This window comes from Chionomys nivalis, chromosome 4 (genome assembly GCF_950005125.1).
Source record: "Chionomys nivalis chromosome 4, mChiNiv1.1, whole genome shotgun sequence".
In the NCBI taxonomy this organism is placed as follows: domain Eukaryota; kingdom Metazoa; phylum Chordata; class Mammalia; order Rodentia; family Cricetidae; genus Chionomys; species Chionomys nivalis.
The window spans coordinates 82,163,433-82,182,893 of NC_080089.1; the positions used below are offsets into that span (position 1 = coordinate 82,163,433).

Here is a 19,461-nt window from a genome sequence, read left to right on the forward strand (position 1 = left end):
TCTGAAAGGCCTGGAGTTTGTTATAGAACTGGGTTGTCCTTGAACCCATAGAGATTAGCTTTCCCCAGTGCTAGAATTAAAGGTGTGCACTATCATGTCTGGCAAAAATCAAAAATACTTAGTTGGGCAATGGTGGCACACACCTTTAATGCCGGCACTCAGGAGGCAGAGGCAGGCGGATCTCTGTGAGTTCGAGGACTCTACAAGATCTACAAGATCTACAAGAGCTAGTTCCAGGACAGGCTCCAAAGCTACAGAGAACCCCTGTCTTGAAAAAAGAATCAAAAATACTGTTTACAATCAAATATGGAATGAACCGTTTGTAAAGTACTACAACCCAATACTGTTCATTCTTACAACACCTAATAAAAGGGGGAAAGCAGAGCTTTCTCGATCTCACTTACTCAACAGATTTCACTCCCAAACAACACCACACTTTTTATATCCTGAGAGTCCATAAAGTCAAACTGCTTGTAGCAATCAACAGTATTCAGTGGTACACTTACCCTGACTTCATTAACGTTATTAGAATAATCCACTGTCTGGCAAATATAGCTGTATCCTGCGTTGTAGGATCCCATGAACAGCTGGGGATAAAAGGAATAACGTTGGAGTAAAGGTGTAGTGGCCACAGCACTGAGAACAGTAAATCTGACACACAATTTGAAAGCTGTTACTTTCCTTAAAAACATTTCAACTACATAAAATATTTTAAGGTTATTTTTTCTTTGTTTTGTGATGCTGGGCATCAAACTCAGGACTCACATACACTGGGGAAATGCTGTACCATTGGAGCTGCATCTCCAGCCCTTGGATGGACATGTAATGTGTTAGAAGTTCCAAAATTCTTGGTGTAGTAGCTTTTAATATAATTTTAATAAAGACCAAGTTGAAAAAAAAAAACCAAGCATATTCTTTTCACAAGACATTAACTCCATCAAATACATAATAGCTTTTCATTATTTAAAGAATATTTATTAGTTCCTATAATTAAACTTGCTTAGGCAAGACCTTACATATTTAGCATAGTGCACTATTCCTACAGAAACTAGAAAAATGCATTTAGTGTTTCTAGACCAATATGGATGTCGATTCTATACAGTGCCAACTCAACTGGAGAAAACTTTACGGTCACTGTGCTGGCTAGTTTTATGTCAACGTGACACAAGCTAGAGTCATTTGGGAAAAGGGAAAAATGGCCCCACCAGACTGCCCTGTGGGCAAACATGCAGAGCACTTTTTGATTACTGGTTGACATTGGAGGGCTCAGCTCGCTGTGGGTGGTGCCACCCCTGGGCAGTTTGTCTTGGATACTCTAAGAAAGCAGGCCGAGCAAGGCAGTGAGCAGTGTGCCCCCGTGGCTTCTGCTTCAGTTCCTACCCTGACTTCCCTTTGTCCAGACTGTTGCCTACAGAAGTAAGATGAAATAAACTCTTTGGATTCTGAGCTGAGACCTGTCCCACCTTAACTAATTCATATCTGGATCCAAAGGGGCGTGTGCCCAGCACACTAAGCGAAGGTACCCAAATAAAGCGAATGAAAGGGACTGTGAAGCTGAGATTCTATGGGCTTCGTTGCTGATGGTGGCTTGTCTAAAGAAGGGTTAATTTCTTAGTATCTAAGCTTAGTATCTCTGCTTACACAGAATTTTAGTAAGTCTCTTAGGAACGAATTCCTTACGCTTTAGCAACTTAAAAATGTGCCAATCCAGCCTGCAGGATTTTCTTTCAAAATATCCTGGAGAATTTGCTGATGTCCAGAAAAGAGTGATGATTAGCGGCCATGCCTGCAAGACAGCCAACTCCTTTCAGCTCCAACACACAGCACAGTAAATCACATAAGACCGCTCAGTGTGAAACTGGTACTTCCAAGTATCTGACCAGGGCTCCAGGTCGCTTCGCGGCTCACCAAGTGCCAACATCCCCAAAAGGCACCTCTCTTGCCTCTGATAACAGCCTTCCATGTTTGGCAGGTATCTCACCATTTGAGAGATGAGAAAGATGAGACCAAAACAGCTGGACAGCTCCCAATGTCAAAACAGTTGCTAAGGGTATGCTGAGAACTCATGCATGCTTTAGGGTCCCGTCTGAACAGCCCTCTTACTCTCTGGTTCCTACTTCTGTTACCCAGAAATTCTAAAGGTCAAAAACATGCTCTTCGAGTAGCTAACGGCCATGCTGAGGCTGCAACAGTAGTTTCAAGGGGTCTCAGTTTTAAATCCTTTCCAACAATCCCGGGGAACTATTTGATTGACAGTAATAAACCTACCTCTCTGAAGATGAAAAGGTTAAGCAAAACCATGCCAAAATTATAGACGATGAGCACTAAGCGCATTTGAAACGGCTCCCGGTCTTTCATCCACTTTGGACCCAGCCACACGAACAGGAGATACAACGTGCTTATGCTTAGCGTTGGCCATGGAGACTGCATCAGCGGCCAGTTTTCTACGCGTTTATCTACCGAGAGAATGAAACAGCAGGAAATTTACAAAACAAAATTTACTTAGGAACTAAAATGCCCTAATTTCATACTTGGAGTAAGCACAGATGACTGTCCTATGAAAATACATGGTATATAAAACAAACACCATCAAGTCCTTCAACTACCATTGGAAAATAACTTTCTTTTCTTAGGTTACATGGTATGTTTTACAAAGAAGTAAAGAAACGAGAAGGAATGTACTAATAATACAGGCAACAAGCTTGAGGTGAAAATGAAATAGGAACCTGAAATGACCCTATCCTATACTGATGAATATCTTGCATATCACCTTAGAACCTTCATCTGGCGATGGATCGAGATAGAGACAGAGACCCAATTTGGAGCAACGGTCTGAGCTCTTAAGGTCCAAATAAGGAGCAAAAGGAGGGAGAACATGAGCAAGGAAGTCAGGACCATGAGGGGTGCACCCACCCACTGTGACAGTGGAACTGATCTATTGGGAGCCCACCAAGGCCAGCTGGACTGGGACTGAATAAGCATGGGTTGAAACTGGACTCTCTGAACATGGCGGACAATGAAGGCTGATGAGAAGCCAAGGACAATGGCACTAGGTTTCGAGCCTAATACATGAACTGGCTTTGTGGGAGCTTAGCCTGTTTGGATGCTCACCTTTCTGGACCTAGACAGAAGTGGGAGGACCTTGGTCTTCCCGCAGGGCAGGGAATTTGGACTGCTCTTCAGTATCGAGAGGAAGGGGGAATGGAGTGGGGGGAGGAGAAGAGGAGTGGGGATGGGGGAGTGGGGGGAGGGGGCAATATGTGGGAGGAGGGGGAGGGAAATGGGAAACGGGGAGCAGGTGGAAATTTTAATTAAAAAAGAATAAAAAAATGCTTGCTAACCTAAAAAAAAAAAGAAAAAGAAAGAAAGTGAAATAGGGACTTGATAGCTTTAAGATAATATTTTAAGGAAATACTCAGTTTCCGTACTAGGTATGTGAAATTTACTAGGCAGTATGGCGTAGCTCTCTAAGTCCATCCCTGAAGTAAGCACAAATCAGACTGATGAGGTACTGGGCAATGGGAGCCATGAGATGGGATCACTCTGGAAATGGGAGCTGCCATACAATCATACTTGAGGAATTAAGGTAATCTCATTACAACTCTAACTTGCCATCAATGGGAGCCATATTCAAGATGTGTTGCTACTTTTCCATTGATGGTGTGTATCACTTTCACTGTCTATGAAGCTATCTGTATGCTTCACTTCCCTTAATTCACAGGTGTGTAAATATATAAAGTGGAAAAAGTAATTCCACTTAAAGTAAACTGATTGCCCATAATATTTAAATATGTAATCAAGAATCAATTTTAGAATTTAATATTCTCAAAATATTGGTAAAACATTGATAAAATAAGAAATTATAATGAGATAACAGATTAAGAAAAATCCATTTCTGTTTGGATGCTCACCTTCCTGGACCTAGATAGAAGTGGGAGGACCTTGGTCTTCATGTAGAGCAGGGAATTTGGACTGCTCTTCAGTATCGAGAGGGAGGGGGAGTGGACTAGGGGGAGGAGAAGTGGAGTGGGGATAGGGGGAGGGGAGCGGGGGGAGGGGGCAATATGTGGGAGGAAGGGGAGGGAAATGGGAAACGGGGAGCAGTTGGAAATTTTAAGTAAAAAAGAATAAAAAAAAAAAGAAAAATCCATTTATATATAAAGTGCATTAAGATTAAACTTTATATTTCTAGAGTTAAACAGCATTTCACTCACTTATAATCAAATATCTAATTTATGCCTTGCAATATAAAACACATTTAACATTCTATTTTTAGCACAGTTTATTTTGAAAAATTAAAGAAAAAGTTTTTCAGCCAGTTCCTAGAATCCAGCCTAAACGAATTTCATGTAGCGCTAATTACAGGAACTTCTATGTAAACTGACTTGTTTACTAAAACTATTTATGTAAAATGGGTCTGCATTAGATAACTAAATACTAGAATACTGTTTTAAAATATACTAAGCAGACTGGGTGTGGCTCAGAGGTAGAGAAAGGATCTCTCTTTCCCTCTGTATACATACATATGCACACAAATCTATACATATGCTTAAATGCACACTAATGTATTTTTATAGATTGTCAACTGGAAATACAAAGCAAGAAAACATTAAGTTTTATTAAATAATCTTTCAAGTCAGGAAGAGCCATAATTACTATGGTTTCAATGAAATAACAGTTAATAAAAGTGAGAAACATAGGGGAGCATTTAGGCAGAAAGATTTTGACTTTGAGGCCAGTCTAGCAAATTGCAACAAAACAAAGAAGGGAATTTCCTTCTCTAGGGTCTAGCCAGATATGTGCAATTTTCACCCCTAATCAAGGAAACTTTTCCTTTCAACAGTCAGTGGCCATTATAGGAAACAACAACAAATGCAAAGTTACAGAGCCCAGTCCCAAAGGATACATCTACAACCCAAACCCCACACCAATGGCTCAGGGATCACTGCAGAAGAGGGGGCAGAAAGTCTGCAAGAGCTGTGAGGTTGTGTCTCCTAGAACTGTCAGAAGCTACACAGGAAGTCTCACCAACATGGCTGCCTAAATGTGAGCTAGAACAGGATGATTCCGGGAGCCACGTGAATGTGGACAGGGGGAAAACCCTCCACAAAGGGCTACAGACAATCAAGGGATGCCTAGAGTGGAAGAACAGTCTTCCCCAGGGAAGAACACGCTGATTGGTCATCCAATAGCAAATAGTCAGCTCTGAAAACATATACAAAAAAGGAAAACACTCACCACCACCATCACCACCAACAACAACAATAACAGTTAAAGAAAAAGAAGAGACCATGAATTTGAAAGATGGAGAAATGGAGTATGTGGGAGACTGTGGAGGAAGGAAAGGGAAGATGGAAATGATGTCATTATAACCACAAAAAATATTTAAAAACAAAAATGAAGGGAAATAGAAAAAGACAAGATCTCCTGAGTAAATTGGGAGCATGGGGACCATGGGAGAGGGCAGGAGGGGAAGGGAGAGGAATGGAGGGAAGTGGAGAAAAATATATAGCTCGGTAAAAACAATTAAAGAATAAAAAAAACAAAACTGAAAACAGAAGGAAAGATAATTACTTTAAGGAAAAACATCCATGGAAATAAGGAAAACTGCAAACAGATTTTATTTTCTTCTTTCCAAAAGAGATAGGTCTACTGCTCATAGTAACTATGATTAAATCAAATACTATCAGGTTTAAATTAAAATATTTCAAAAACAGAGGAAATAGTAAGCCAATCAGAAGAAGGAAGAGACTAAAACCATGTTGACTTGTGGTGGCATTTGTCACAGGCTGTCATACGTGCTAGTTTATGGCTTAGAGTACATGTTATCCTTCAGTGATAATTATTGTCCTATAAACACATTTTTTTTTTCTGCCAGAGGCCCCAACAGAAATCAGTCTAGGTGTTCAGTGATGTGGACAAACTCCTGAAGCCTAGAGTCTTGTTCTGGGTTACAGTGGAGTTGCTATAGGGTCCTATTTTCCATAAATGCCAGGGCAAATATTGACCCCTCAGAGGGAAGTCAAGAGCCAAAGCCATACTAATGGGACAGCCGGCATGGTCAGGAAAGAAGATGCTTTCTTCTGCAAAGAGACCTTGATGTCTAAGATCCTGGACAGTGGCTCACCTTTTATCTCACCACACAGAGAACTCCTACTGACTTCACAGAAAGTTCTGAGCAGTAAGTGAAAAAGAAAAAATGGAGGAAGGAAGGGAGGGAGGGAAGGAGGGAGGGAGGGAGGGAGGGAGGGAGGAAGGGAGGGAGGGAGGGAGGAAGGAAAGTTCAGAGATTGGTGGGAAGGCTCGGTCAATAAAATCCTCGCCATGCAAGTATAAGGACCTAAATTTGATCCCTAGAATTCATATCAAAGCTGAAAGTGGCTCTGTATGCTTATAATCTAAGTGCTGGGAGGCAGAGACAGGGGGACTCCTGGGGCTTGTTGGACTACTGGTCTAGCCCCGTCCATGAGCTCCACATTTAGTAAGAGACCCTATCTCAAAAAATGAGGTGCCAAGTAATTAAGACATCAAGCACTGATCTATGTGTACAACACACACACATACACACACACCTCTATATGAATACATATATACACATTAGCTTATACAAACGAACACATACAAAAGAAAGAAAATAGGAAAAGAAACCCGGATACACAGAAATTAAGAGTGTGTGTGTGCGGGGGGGGGGGGTCTCACTCTGTTTTCCAGCCTGTGCTTAACCCTGTGAATTCAAGAGATTCTCCTGCCTCAGCCCCTCAAACAGTAGATAGACTATGGTGTCCCGCTGGGTCTAGCTTGCTTCATGCTGATGTGCGGTGTGGAACATTCATCACAAACACTTAGAACTATCAGGGAGAGGCAGAGGATGACACAGGTCAGAAATCAAAGACTCTACCACATCAGATGCTGAGGGAGGCTGAGACACAACTGAGAAGTCAGATGACAGTAAGAAACTACAGGAAGCATGCAGGACACAGCCAGTGGACGACTGAGCTCCAGCCCTGGCCTGTCACAGTGCACAATCCCCCCGAAGGTCCTTCATCTACAGACACGGGAGGGGAGAAGGTGAAGGAGACTACGTTTCTCCAGCTTTAATGAAACAACAAGTTCTGGGGGAGTTGACACACACACCGGTGCTTTGATGGGTGCTGCAGTCTATTTCCAGGGATGCTGCATTTTCTGTGAAGCCTCAACTGAAGCCTGGGATTTTCCACATTCTCATGTGATACTCCAAAAGAGTACATGAGTTATTTGCCTTTATTTCTAATAAAGTCCCTTAGTGGTTGGCCTGGCGCTCATGATTCTCTTACCTCAGTCTTCTTGGGCTTGGCATGACAGGCATGCATCATCATGCCTTGCTCTCAAAGGTTATAATAGTTTCCATTTGTAACAACATATTTACTGTTTCTTGAGGCTCATGACAAGCTGGGCCGAACTGTTAAAATGTGTCAGTATGGACAGTAACCACGTAATTTTACCTATGCTGAAAAGTCATATATAGTTACTCAACCATGTTGTCAAAACTTTCAAAGTGTTGTTAACTGTTTTAAAAAGACAAGGGGTCCATCCACCTGAAATGGGTATGTATGTATGTATGTATGGATGGATGGATGGATGGATCTATCTATGTATCTATGTATCTATGTATCTATGTATCTATCTATCTATCTATCTATGTATCTACTATCTATCTATGTATCTATCTATCTATGTATCTATGTATGTATGTATGTATGTATCTATCTATCTATCTATCTATCTATCTATCTATCTATCTATCTATCTATCTATCTATCTATCTTAGACAGGGTCTCACTACATAGCCCTGGCTGTCCTGGAATTCCCTATGTAGAGTAGGATGGCCTTGAACTCACAGGGATCCACCTGCCTCTACCTCTAACCAATGCTACAATTAAAGATGTGTACCACCATGCCCAGAGCATGAGCTTTCTTGAACACATCACTGACACATTTTTGTTTCTACCTTGATCTGTACCTTATGATCACACAACACTAAATCCAGGCAACACTACCTACATTGTGACTACTGTGGGGGGGGGGGGTCACTTGGTCGCTGACCTGTGGAAATTCACCATTTATTGGAGGAAGGGACAGACTTGAAAACCCAGCTGCTCTGCAGCAGAATCCGAGTCCAAGCTGAGCAACAGGACAGGAAAAGGGACAAGACACGGCCCAATGACAGACATCTGAACTTTTACTCAATGAAGAAAAGTATGCCGGCAGACAGGCAGGCAGAATGGTCCTGTTTCAGAGATGGGCATCAGAGAAACTGATTCAGAGCTCCTTAGTTGATTGACAAGACCCTGGTAGCAGTGAAAGACAGACTGCAGGGAAAGGGGATCGTCGGGAGTCATGGAAACCATGTCAGGCCCACCTCCACTGGAGACATAGGAGCAAGAGCTGTTTAATGCACTGATTCCCAGGCCCACCCCAGGTTCTGAACTGACAACTCTGCAGTCGGGGCTCAAGCGTGGCTTCAGTGCTCCCACGGATTCTGGCTTGGCTCTACCATGAATGAGTGATGGAATCCCAGCTCCATGCATTGCTCTGCACAGGAGACAATGGGAAGGTCACAGGGCAATGTCTATAGATCTGGGGACAATTACAGATGTGAGAGGAAAAAGGGGAAGCAGAGTTTAGGACTCCAGCCATATTTATGGCCAGGAGGCAACTGAGAAAGTCAGAACAGTGGAGACTACACCAGCAAGAAGAGCAGGCCTGGGAGGAAGTGAGCAGGAAATGTTTAAGCATTCCTGTGTGAGATCCATCCCCGTGTGAGATCCTTTCCCATGTGAGGTTCATCCCTGTGTGAGGTCCATCCCCATGTGAGGTCCATCCCTGTGTGTGGTCCATCCCTGTGTGAGGTCCATCCCTGTGTGAGGTTCATCCCCGTGTAATGTCCATCCCTGTGTGAGGTCCATCCCTATGTAATAATGTTTATCCCTGTGTGAGGTCTATCCCCGTGTGAAGTCCCTAGTTCGGGCTGCCAGGAGGCTCTGGGTTTACAGAGGGATTTCCAGGCAGAAGACAGGGGAGGAGTCACTGACCATGAAAGGCATATCAGAGCTTAAGGTCACAAGCAGCAAGGGCACAGAGAATGAGAAAAAGAACCAATAAAGGTCTGTGCCTGGAGTCACCCAGGGAGAGAGGGCAAAATGGCAGCAAATCAGGCAGGGAGGCAGGGAAGAGAAAATAGCAGACACTGGGAATCAACTGTGCCTGCCTTCTGTCCCTCCCTTCTTTCTCTGAGGAACTCACTACCTTGAGGGTTGATAGAAAGGATTCAAGAACTGAAGGGTTCCTGGTCTCTAAGGATCCCACAGCATCCCTCCTCCCTTCCAATGCACCTGCTCTCTCACCTATGAGTCTCACAGGGTTGCCTGACATCAAAACAATGTGGGCATCTCCCCTGACAAGTCCTTGGCATCTTCTAGGGCTTTTTGTCTGCTTCCCAGAGTCCTCTAGCTCACCAGATCACCAGCCAGCTGAGAGACTCTCCAGACTCACGGGTGATGGCAGCACTGGAAGAGTTATAGATGGGCAGTGTCTGACGTGGTGGAGTCAGCAACAGCACTGTCGATAATACTGACAATAGCCACTAAGCTTTCCTTCCTTACAACCTCTGAGTTAAACCAAACTCAAGAAAAATGAACAGTGACAATTACATCAGGAAGAGCTCACACTGAGAAGGCAAGGGTATTTATAACCTAGATACTGAGAAGATAAACTATCTTACGGTTCACTCTGGACTTGCTCTCACTAACTTAACATTTTTAAATGTTACTTACTTGCTATTGTGCATATATGATGTGTGCATGAGCGCAGGCATGCACATATGCCATGCCATGTGTGTGTAGGACAGAGGACAACCTCTGAAGTCAGTTTTCCCCTTCTGTGTTTATATGTGAGTTCTGGGGACTGAGTTCAGGTTCCCAGGTCTTCACAGCAAGCCCCTCTGCCTGCTGAGCCATCCTGCCAGTCTTCATTAGCTTAATTTTCAAATTATGCTAAAAGGCTTTTTTCAAAATCCTTTTAAAAGGCAATGTGAAACAAAGAACAAAGTACTGGTAATCCAATAGTTTTTTTTTTCTTTTTCTTTTTAGAAGCTCAAGTAACCTCCACTTAGGAACAAGTAACTACAATGAATCCTTAGAAACCTCTAACAGGGTCTACTTTTTTTTCCCTGTGGCTCAGGTTTCTGATAACCAAAAAGAATTTTCTTTCTAGTAAAATTCTACTATCACGTCCCAGAAAAAAAAAATATTAGTAAAATTAAGCCCTTTTAGAGTATTCAGATGCCTAAAATAAATAGATGGAAACAATGCTGCAGGGAGGATAGGGTCACAGGTGATGCCTTGGGGAGGCTCACAGAACAGAGGAGCACAATATTTGGGCAAAAGATAAGACTTGTATCAAGAAGAACTGGATCCCAGGGTGTGGTACACACCCATAGTCCAGCTAATCAAGATGCTGAGGCAAAAAAAAAAAAAGACACATTCCCAACCTGGGCAGCATAAGCAATATAGAGAGAGTCAGAGGGGGAGGGGAAGGAGTGCTGGCTTACAGGTTTGCACCCCCATTTACTTTATTTTTCAGAAAAATTAATAACTTAAACTCATTTAGTGCTTATACCTTTTCCACAATAGTAAATAGTGTGAGATTGCAGAGGGAAATTGAAATACTCTATTTCTTTTCTATTAAAGTGTGGTCCATATGCCAGTCAAATTCCAGTAACTTGGAACTGGTAAGAAACAGAATCTCATGCCACAGCCGAGAGCACTGACTCAGAATCCACCTCACAGGAAAAACAAGAACCACACTCCAGAATTGATTTGATCATTGGGTCTACCTGGAAAAATCAGTCACTTCTCTTCTCTTTTCTTCTAACAGCATCTACATCTGTGTAACCTGCTGTTGTCAAAAGAAAACCACAAGTCTAATGACCACTAGACAGACTAGCTTCGGGAGTTTATTCAAGAAGTCAGAACTATGTCGTGAATGGTAGTCTTAAAATACTCTGTCCTTCTTCAATAACTAAAAACCGATAGCTGCAAATGAGCTCACTATATGGACCAGGCTGGCTTCAGACTCACAGAGCTCGGCCTGCCTCTTCCTCCCAAGCACTTGGATGAAAAGTGTGTGCTGCCACTCCTGCCTGAGCTCCTGTTTTAAAAGACATCCATTTCCACTAATATTCTAAGTGGCAACACTGACTGTCAATTTCTCTTTACACAAAACAAAGGCTACATTCACTATACAGAATCACAGGCATGTTGAAATCACTCCCAAAAGGCTTATTGCAAGTCCTGTCTGTAAGAAGGCCTTGTGCCTTCCTCTGCTTCTAACTAATCAACAATCTTCTCTCTGCCATGGTGAGTAAATTGATGTGGGATTCCCCTCTGTATGCTATGAATATGCTTTATTACCATTGTTTAATAAGGAAGCTTCTTTGGCCTATGGCCTGGCAGAATATAGGTAGGCAGGGAAAACTAAACTGAATGCAGGGAGAAAGAAGGCAGAGTCAGGGAGATGCCATGTAGTTGCCAAAGGAGAAAGATGCCAGAACGTTATCAGTAAGCCACAGTTTTGTAGCGATACCTAGATTAATAGAAATAGGTTAACTTAAGATGTAAGAGCTAGCTAGAAATACATCTGAGCCATCAGCTAAACGGTGTTGTAATTAATAGAGTTTCCGTGTGTTTATTTGGGTCTGGGTGGCCGGGAACTAAAAATATAGTCTCCATTTACAGTAAACAACGTTTCTTCCTTAACAAGGATGTTCAAGGTATAAAGTCAGCCACATAAGGCAGAACTTAGGAAGGGGCTTTAAACACTTGGACAGAACAGGGCAGATACCTGAGAGGCCCTCAAGAAAGGGAGGACAGATTCTGCATTGGGGCTGAGGTGAAATTGAGGATCCCCAGAACCTCTTCCCCTTCCGTGGCAGGAACTCCTGTTTAATAACTCTCAGGAGTGGGGACAGGAAATACACCATTTGGGTCACCAGTAAGAAGAAGGCAGCTTTCACCAGGCACAGTGGTAGAGGCAGACCTAGGTAGGGACACACAGCCAGAGGGCAGTGTGATTGGCAGGGAGAGAGGAAGGGATCCTCTGCCAGAGAGAGAGGGGGGTAGGTTGAGTGTCTGATGGCAGGAGGGAGCAGGTGGTTTCAGAGTAGTTCAGGCAGTCACCCAAGGGGGTGGGGAATGGAGGGCCAAGCTACAAAGCAGAGAGAAGTCTTTTGGTTGTGAGTCTAAACAGCGATTATAATAAAAGTTAAAGGGGAGAAAAGCATGCAGTTTCCTGCAGCAAGCAGAAAAGGATGGCTTTGGAAGCTACAAAGGGGGGAAAAGGCTAAAGAAGAGCAGATGGGTGTGAGGTGCAATCTAATGGCTGCTTAAACTGAGTTTTAACTTGGGAGGGTTAAGTATCTGAAATCTAAGATCCAGGGAACGTCAGTTTCTTCCTTGAGATGGGGATAACAATGGCACCCAACCGGAAGAACCTAAGTATTGAATATGATAATAAAGTCAACGCACCAAAGCACAGGTTACAGCACCCAGCACTCAGGAAGCAACCGATGATCACTCCATAGTCGTGATAAAAGAAGAGGTGGGCAATGCTGTGTTATAACAACGAAACTACCACAGGAAAGAGATCCTCCGTCTACCCTGGTTCTGTGACTCTACAATTGTGTGGTTCTAAGCGTTCTTTCCTCTCTAGACAGTAAAACAATACCCAACAGTAAAACAATACCCAACGTAAAAGGACACTGTGAAGGCTGGATATGTGGGAATTACGAAGCCCTACCACACCGCGGTTTCAAACTCCACAGACTGCAGTAAGCTTCATCGTTTACTGGGGATACCTGACTCAGTTTTAAAGCTAGCACATCCGCTAAAGGCAGTTCAAGAGAAAGGGAAATGTGCAGTGGGGAAATGTATCCACAGAGAGATCTGAAAAGCAAAATGATGCTGTTTATCCTAGAAGTCGAGAGCAGGAGGCAGCAGGTCCCTCTTACCCCTGTTTCATGAACTCGGGGGTTACCAGTCCAATCGACACTCAGCGCTGCCAATGATCTCAAAGCTTCAAGAAAACGACAGTGATGCATCCCAGTTGTAACTGGGCTCGTATTTGCATCTGTGTGTGCATGTGCAGGTGTGTGCATGGCGGGGCACTTTGGCTTTAACAGTTCTATGAACTAAATATCCACTGAGCAAGATACTACCCCATCCTGACTTTTCACAAACAGTAGTTGGTAGCTCTTATCTCACGCCATTCTGCAAACAAGATCATAGTCACTATGAATATAATTTTTAACAGTTCTAACTACTCCATCTTATGGAAGATTACTTCGTCTCAGAATACATGTCTTTATATCTTAAACGTAGATTTCCATATGTAGTGTCAGCATAGAGATTTATCTAAAAAAATTACTTTTTAGTTTCTTTTTTAAAATATGTATATGTTTTGCCTACATATGTATCTGTACAGTGTATGCATAATTGGTGCCTACAAAGATAAGAAGCAGGACTGCATCCCCTGGAACTGGAATTACAGATGTTTCTGAGCTGCCAGGTAGGTGCTAGGAATTGAACCCAGCTTTCCCTTTCATGCTTGAGCATCTCTAGCCCCTAGCTTAATTTCATACATTAGACCAAATAGTGACTTTGAGCATTCTGGCTGGTTTTTTTTTTTGGTTGTTGTTGTTGTTGTTGTTTTGTTTTGTTTTTTTTGTCTATGATTTTGGTCAGATTTATTATGCTACAGGAATACAAACTTATTAATGCTATATAGGTAAAGTAGTAATGAAAAAAGTGAACTAAAATGATGCATAGGTGAAAGACACAAAATTTCCCTCCTGGCGGCTGTGGTGATGGCAGGAGCATCAGCTAATATGGGACAGTGCATTATCTCATTCCCATGAACCTCAGCGGCTTGTACGCATATGGAAGGAAATAAAACGTTTCAGGCCAGTCCTCCAGGGTTGCTGTAAAGCTAAAGAAAAATGCAAAGCCAAACGTTCTGCTTCCTTGTTTTCTGCTTGCTAGCCAAGCAGGTACTTCTTCAAGTCAATCAACACCCTGTATTCCCTTTATAAAAGCCATTTTATAATAAGCTGAAAAAAATTTTAAAAAAATCATTTGTTTCACCATCCAATACTGAAGAAAAGTCAAGTTTAGGAATGCCATTATATTAATTTTATAGCATGTTGCTATGTTTTATTAGGCTATATTAATTATACATAATGATGGGTTTCATTTTGTGCATTTATACATGCACACAATATTCTTTAATTCCAGTCTCCTGTTCCCTTTCTGGTCCCCACGTCTCACTTCCACAGGTCCCCATCCACTTTCACAATGTCTCTCTCAGTGTCCCAGTGAATCTTCCTGAGTGTGAGAACTGAGCGTTGTAATTGTGTGAAGCACATACTGGTGTTAGCAAGCGTATTTGTGATGTTGTGCAGCCAATCTGCACAACTAGTTTCACGTTGCAAAACGGAAACGTCATACCTGTTAGACGCCAGTTCCCCAGCCAGCTCCTTCTCTTTCCAGTCCCTGGCAGACACTGTTTTAATTTCCGTATCTAGTCATTACTTTGGAAAGCTCGAGTGAGCGGGATGGCATGTCTTTGTCCTGGTGTGTTGGAGTTCAAAGTTCCTTAGAGGCATCCACATGGAAATACTCTTTTATCTCCCTGCTACATACTGCATCCATCAGCTCATCCATCAGTGGACATATTCCAGTTGCTCCTACCTCAGCTACGGTGCAATGTGACCATCAACAAGGAGTAACCAAGATGTGAAATGCATTAATACGTATGTGTGAGCCTGAGTTTACATTTGATAAATTAAAAAGCAAACAGAAATGCTTACACCTTCAAATGTTCCAGTTCAGAGTCACAAAATTGGCTATTTTCTGAAGAAAAAAATAAAGCTAATAATATTAAGTTTTTAGGTTTATATTTAAGTTATTATTCTAGGAAAGATGAAAAATTGATTTTAAAAAAGTGGATTACACAGAGGATCTGACAATAGATGCCACATACTCTATAGTTCAATCTCCATATGATGCAGGTAGCAAGAAGAGACCTGGGGCTGAACAGAGGGCAGTGCCTAGGGAGCACCTGCTGCTCCTGCAGAGGACTGAGTTGGACTTCCAGCTCCTACATGGATAGCTCACAATTACCTGTAACTCCAGTTCCAAGGGCTCTGATTCCCTCTTCTGGCTCCCCCCCACACACACACATGCTCGCACACACGCACACACACACACACACACGCTCGCGCACACACACACACATGCTCGCACATGTTCACACACAGATACAGAGGCACACATGCTCATAAGTAAAAATAAATTAAATCCTTAAGAAGAGAGGCACAAAGAAATACTGATAACTTGCTCAGACTATGTAAGAAGCCATCTTCAGAAGCTGCATACCACGTGATAAGGTCACTACGTAATTGAGATTATACTTTTTTTGTTACTGCTCCTCCTCTTTTTAGCAAATTAGTTCATTCACAGTTAGTTATTCAAGGAATTCTGGGATAGTTAAATGGCCATTATGGTGGAGTACCACACACAGAGCTGCTCCAGCTGCTACCCAGTGTCTTTATCCTTTCCTATTCGTCTACTTGACTCTTGCAGAACACGCAAGACAAAGCAAAAACGACTCATTACAAATCTACTCTTTTTCCTAATGGAGGGACACTAAAAAGGTTTTGGAAAACACTTAAATCATAAAAAGATTTTCAGATTAATAACTGACATGTATGTCTTTGAAATTTTGCTCTCTACTTGAAGAACAGAAAAGTAGCGTCTATACAGAACTCTGGATCCAGCTGGGTGTGGTGGTGCATATCTTCAATCCCAGCACTCAGGAGGCAGAGGCAAGCAGACCTCTGTGAGCTGGAGGTCAGTCTGGCTTACATCACAGAACTATGGACCCAGGAAGATCCTAAAATATTATTGCCCAATTAATCCTTGGAATTTCCAGGTGAGAAATGTGAGGGTTGAGGTGAAAGGGACTTGTCCAAACTCTTACACTAAGTAGCAGTAGCCTCGTGACTGAAGCCAGGTCACCCGAAGCCCAGCCCCTATGTTTCTCCACTGTGTTACACTACCCTGAAATCCCACATCATGCCGGGCGGTGGTGGCGCACGCCTTTAATCCCAGCACTTGGGAGGCAGAGGCAGGTGAATCTTTGTGAGTTCGAGACCAGCCTGGTCTACAAGAGCTAGTTCCAGGACAGGCTCCAAAGTCACAGAGAAACCCTGTCTCGAAAAACCAAAAAAAAAAAAAAAAATATTCCCACATCACAGTGCTTCGGTGTGATGACAAGAGATGAGTGACCAGCTGACTGTGTATCTCTATTTTGTACTACTAAATGACTTGAAAGTTGATTTTTTTTTTTTAGATTTAGAGGAAATTGACAGAAATTATGATTAAAGACAATTATTAAAAAAAACTTTCTACAGGACTGGGAATAAAACTCAAAGATAGAATGCTTTCTTAGCATGTATGAGGTCTGCAGTTTAATTCTGACCACCCCCAAACACACATACACAAGGGGAGGCGGGCACCTTTCTGCAATTCACGTCATCTAAAACTGCATTACCACAACATTTAAAGTTACGTGAGATTGCCAGGTGCGGTGGTACCTGAGAAGGCTGAGAGGGAGAGAGGATCACAAGTTCAAGGACTGAACTACAGCAGTGAGACTTTTTCGAAAATGAAAAACAAAGCTAGATTAAGGGGGTCGTCTCTTGCCACTTGCGTAAGAACAAGAGAGAGATTCTCTAGGGCATGTTGACGGGCAAACCATAAAACGAGGAAGCAGATCATAAGGATGGTTTATATAATTCAGGACTAGAGTCATAAAAAAAAGAGCGGCCATGGAAGCTATGTTTTTCTATCATTCTCATTTCCATGTGTCAAAACCCATATGATTTTTAAACAATAGATTCTGGTACAGAAAAATCTTGGCTGATTTTATAGATGGAAAGCTGTGATATCTGGAAAAAAGAGACACTGAACGAGAGTAATGACACAATTCACTAAACAACTCTTGTCTTCATGGAAACAGAGACTTAACTCAAGACTAGTGACTCAGGTGAAAAACCTTACACATGGTAAATCATTCACAGATGACATTATTATATTACTTAAAAAAATATATAAAACATTGAATTTTAAAAATTATGACCAAGTCCTTTGTACCTTAGATGATCACAAAATCATTGTCCACCCTGTCACCCTAATTGAAAGACTCTAACCACATAAAGCTGTCCTGAAACCAGTCTCAGAACTGCACTGTTTGCCCTGCTGGGATCTGTGCATGAGGAGTGTTTTGTTATATGCTGTGGGTGAACAGGGTATAGGAGTATCAGTCACTTAAGTCCAAGGGTGTACTTACCAAGTCAGACTGTAATAAAGGAAAAATATCAACCTGACAAACCCCCTAAAGCTATTTGGGCCTCCCAGAAGCTTCAGAGAGGCTATGAGACAAGACTTCAGGAAAAACACTGGCTAGGAGAGAGGCTAGAGGCCAGCCATATTCTACACATTTATTTTCATGCTAGTGTGCACACGTTTAATCACAGTACTTGTGAGGTGAAGGCATAACAATCTTGGGGCTCACACTGGCTAAAGTATGAGTTCAGAGCTGGCCTGATTCACATATCAAGACCCTACCTCAAACTCAACACCTTGCAGAGAGAGAGAGAGAGAGAGAGAGAGAGAGAGAGAGAGAGAGAGAGAGAGAGAGAGAGAACAGACATATAGACATCTCTCCCAGGCTAATTCAAACACAAAATCTACTATAGAAATTAACACAGATGAAAACTACACATTAACTATGTCAAATAAAATGAATACCAACATGCTGTACAACATTTAAAACCTGTATTCCTCCTCTGCAGCCTGGCAAGTCATAGGCTAAACCTCCTCTGACTCCAGTTTATTACAGCTGAATTAAGCATCCCCTCCCACAGCAGGTTTAAATGACTCACTGGTCCTTTTGCAGTCCCAGTTTCCCTGGTTCAGTCCCCAGTCCATCCCCTGGGCCCTTTGCCTTTGGCACCTTTGCCCTGGTCTACCAACTCAAACATTTTCTGACTGTTCCCATCAGCTCACTAACGGCCAGGGTAAGCAATTGAGGGAAACTGATAAAATACTCAGAAAACAGAGCCAGGTAGTCTGCTGCTTTCGCCACTCACGACTGACACATAGGGCGGGGACATTGAGATAACAGGAGAGAACTCTTCTGGTTGTCCTGGGGCCCTCAAACCAGGACTTCAAGGGGGGCCAGAACAGCAGTGATTTCTTCTAGACTTCGTAAGTTTGTGACCCAGTGGCCTCTGTCCCCGGCCCGTATTCTGCATGGAAAGTACATATGGAATAAAGAAGTATGCATGACCTGAGTGCATTTACTTACACAATACAGCCTGGTTTCTTGAGTCTCTCATTACCTTATAGGAAACACCCTCCCTCCTATGCCACGCCTCTCACCCCCTTTCCTTTCTTCCTCTTCCAAAGTGAATTCAGGACCCCGACTGTTTATGCTCTAACTTTAGCAATACATAAACAAGTATTCATGATCTGTGAAGCCACTAAGTAGCCAGAAGGAAACTGGCAGGAATGGATAAAGTGGACCGTGTAGCACTGAACAGAAGGGGAGGGGGGGGGAAGACTATATAGATGTGTCGGTTTAAATGTTTGGATGGAAGTTTAATTCGTTATACTTTCTAGTTATTTTCACAAATACAAGGTCAAATCAGAGAATCAAAACACAGATGCGAGGGCATCAGAGGTATCGCTCCCCTGAATGAAGCTTCACATCAGCCCATGCCTTCTTCCAATGTAAACAACAGTAACTTCCTTGTGGCATGCAGCTAGATGCCTAGTTTAGAAAATTCAAATTTATTTGTACTTTTTAAAAAAGTGCAGTGCACTCTTTTTAAATCTTAAATTTCAATATACACAGTGTTAATAATACAAGAAAAGAGACATTGTTCCTGCGAGCACAGAAACTCGTTGTTTGCTAGATATGTGCTGTTTTAAAGCCCAGTTTGTAGACCTTCCTTTGGCTGTGTTCTTTTAAATAGTACCATTTGATAGAGTTTGAAATAATTCACCAGAAGCTATTTGCTCTAAGAAAAATGTCTTAGGCTGCCAAATATACTCTACAGCCCTGTACCTTTCTTATTACTTATTACAACAATACAAAACAGAACTACTTTACTTGTGCTCATGGGGGAACTTCAAAAAGAGGAAAACCCAAGGAACAAGTAAAAGGAAAAGAAGTCAGCAAACTCCTCCAGTGAGGCACTCGGGGCATGGCGCCCAGCCCAGCTTGCTCTTCCTGAATAATGTCACCCTTTCGTCACACTCCACACCATTTCTCAAGAGCATCCCTGTCTCCCACCCATTT

The 19,461-nt window shown here is 42.5% G+C and overlaps 1 protein-coding gene across 1 annotated transcript in view; it reads right to left on the reverse strand.

Annotated features, from left to right (window-relative positions):
* Window positions 1-19,461, reverse strand: part of Elovl4 (ELOVL fatty acid elongase 4) — a 30,680-nt gene that overhangs the window by 8,654 nt on the left and 2,565 nt on the right. Inside the window, exons 2-3 of the mRNA XM_057767508.1 lie at window positions 2,269-2,456; window positions 507-587 (exon numbers count right to left, since the gene is read on the reverse strand). Of these exons, the coding sequence (XP_057623491.1) occupies window positions 507-587; window positions 2,269-2,456 (269 nt within the window). The remainder of the gene's footprint in view (window positions 1-506; window positions 588-2,268; window positions 2,457-19,461) is intronic.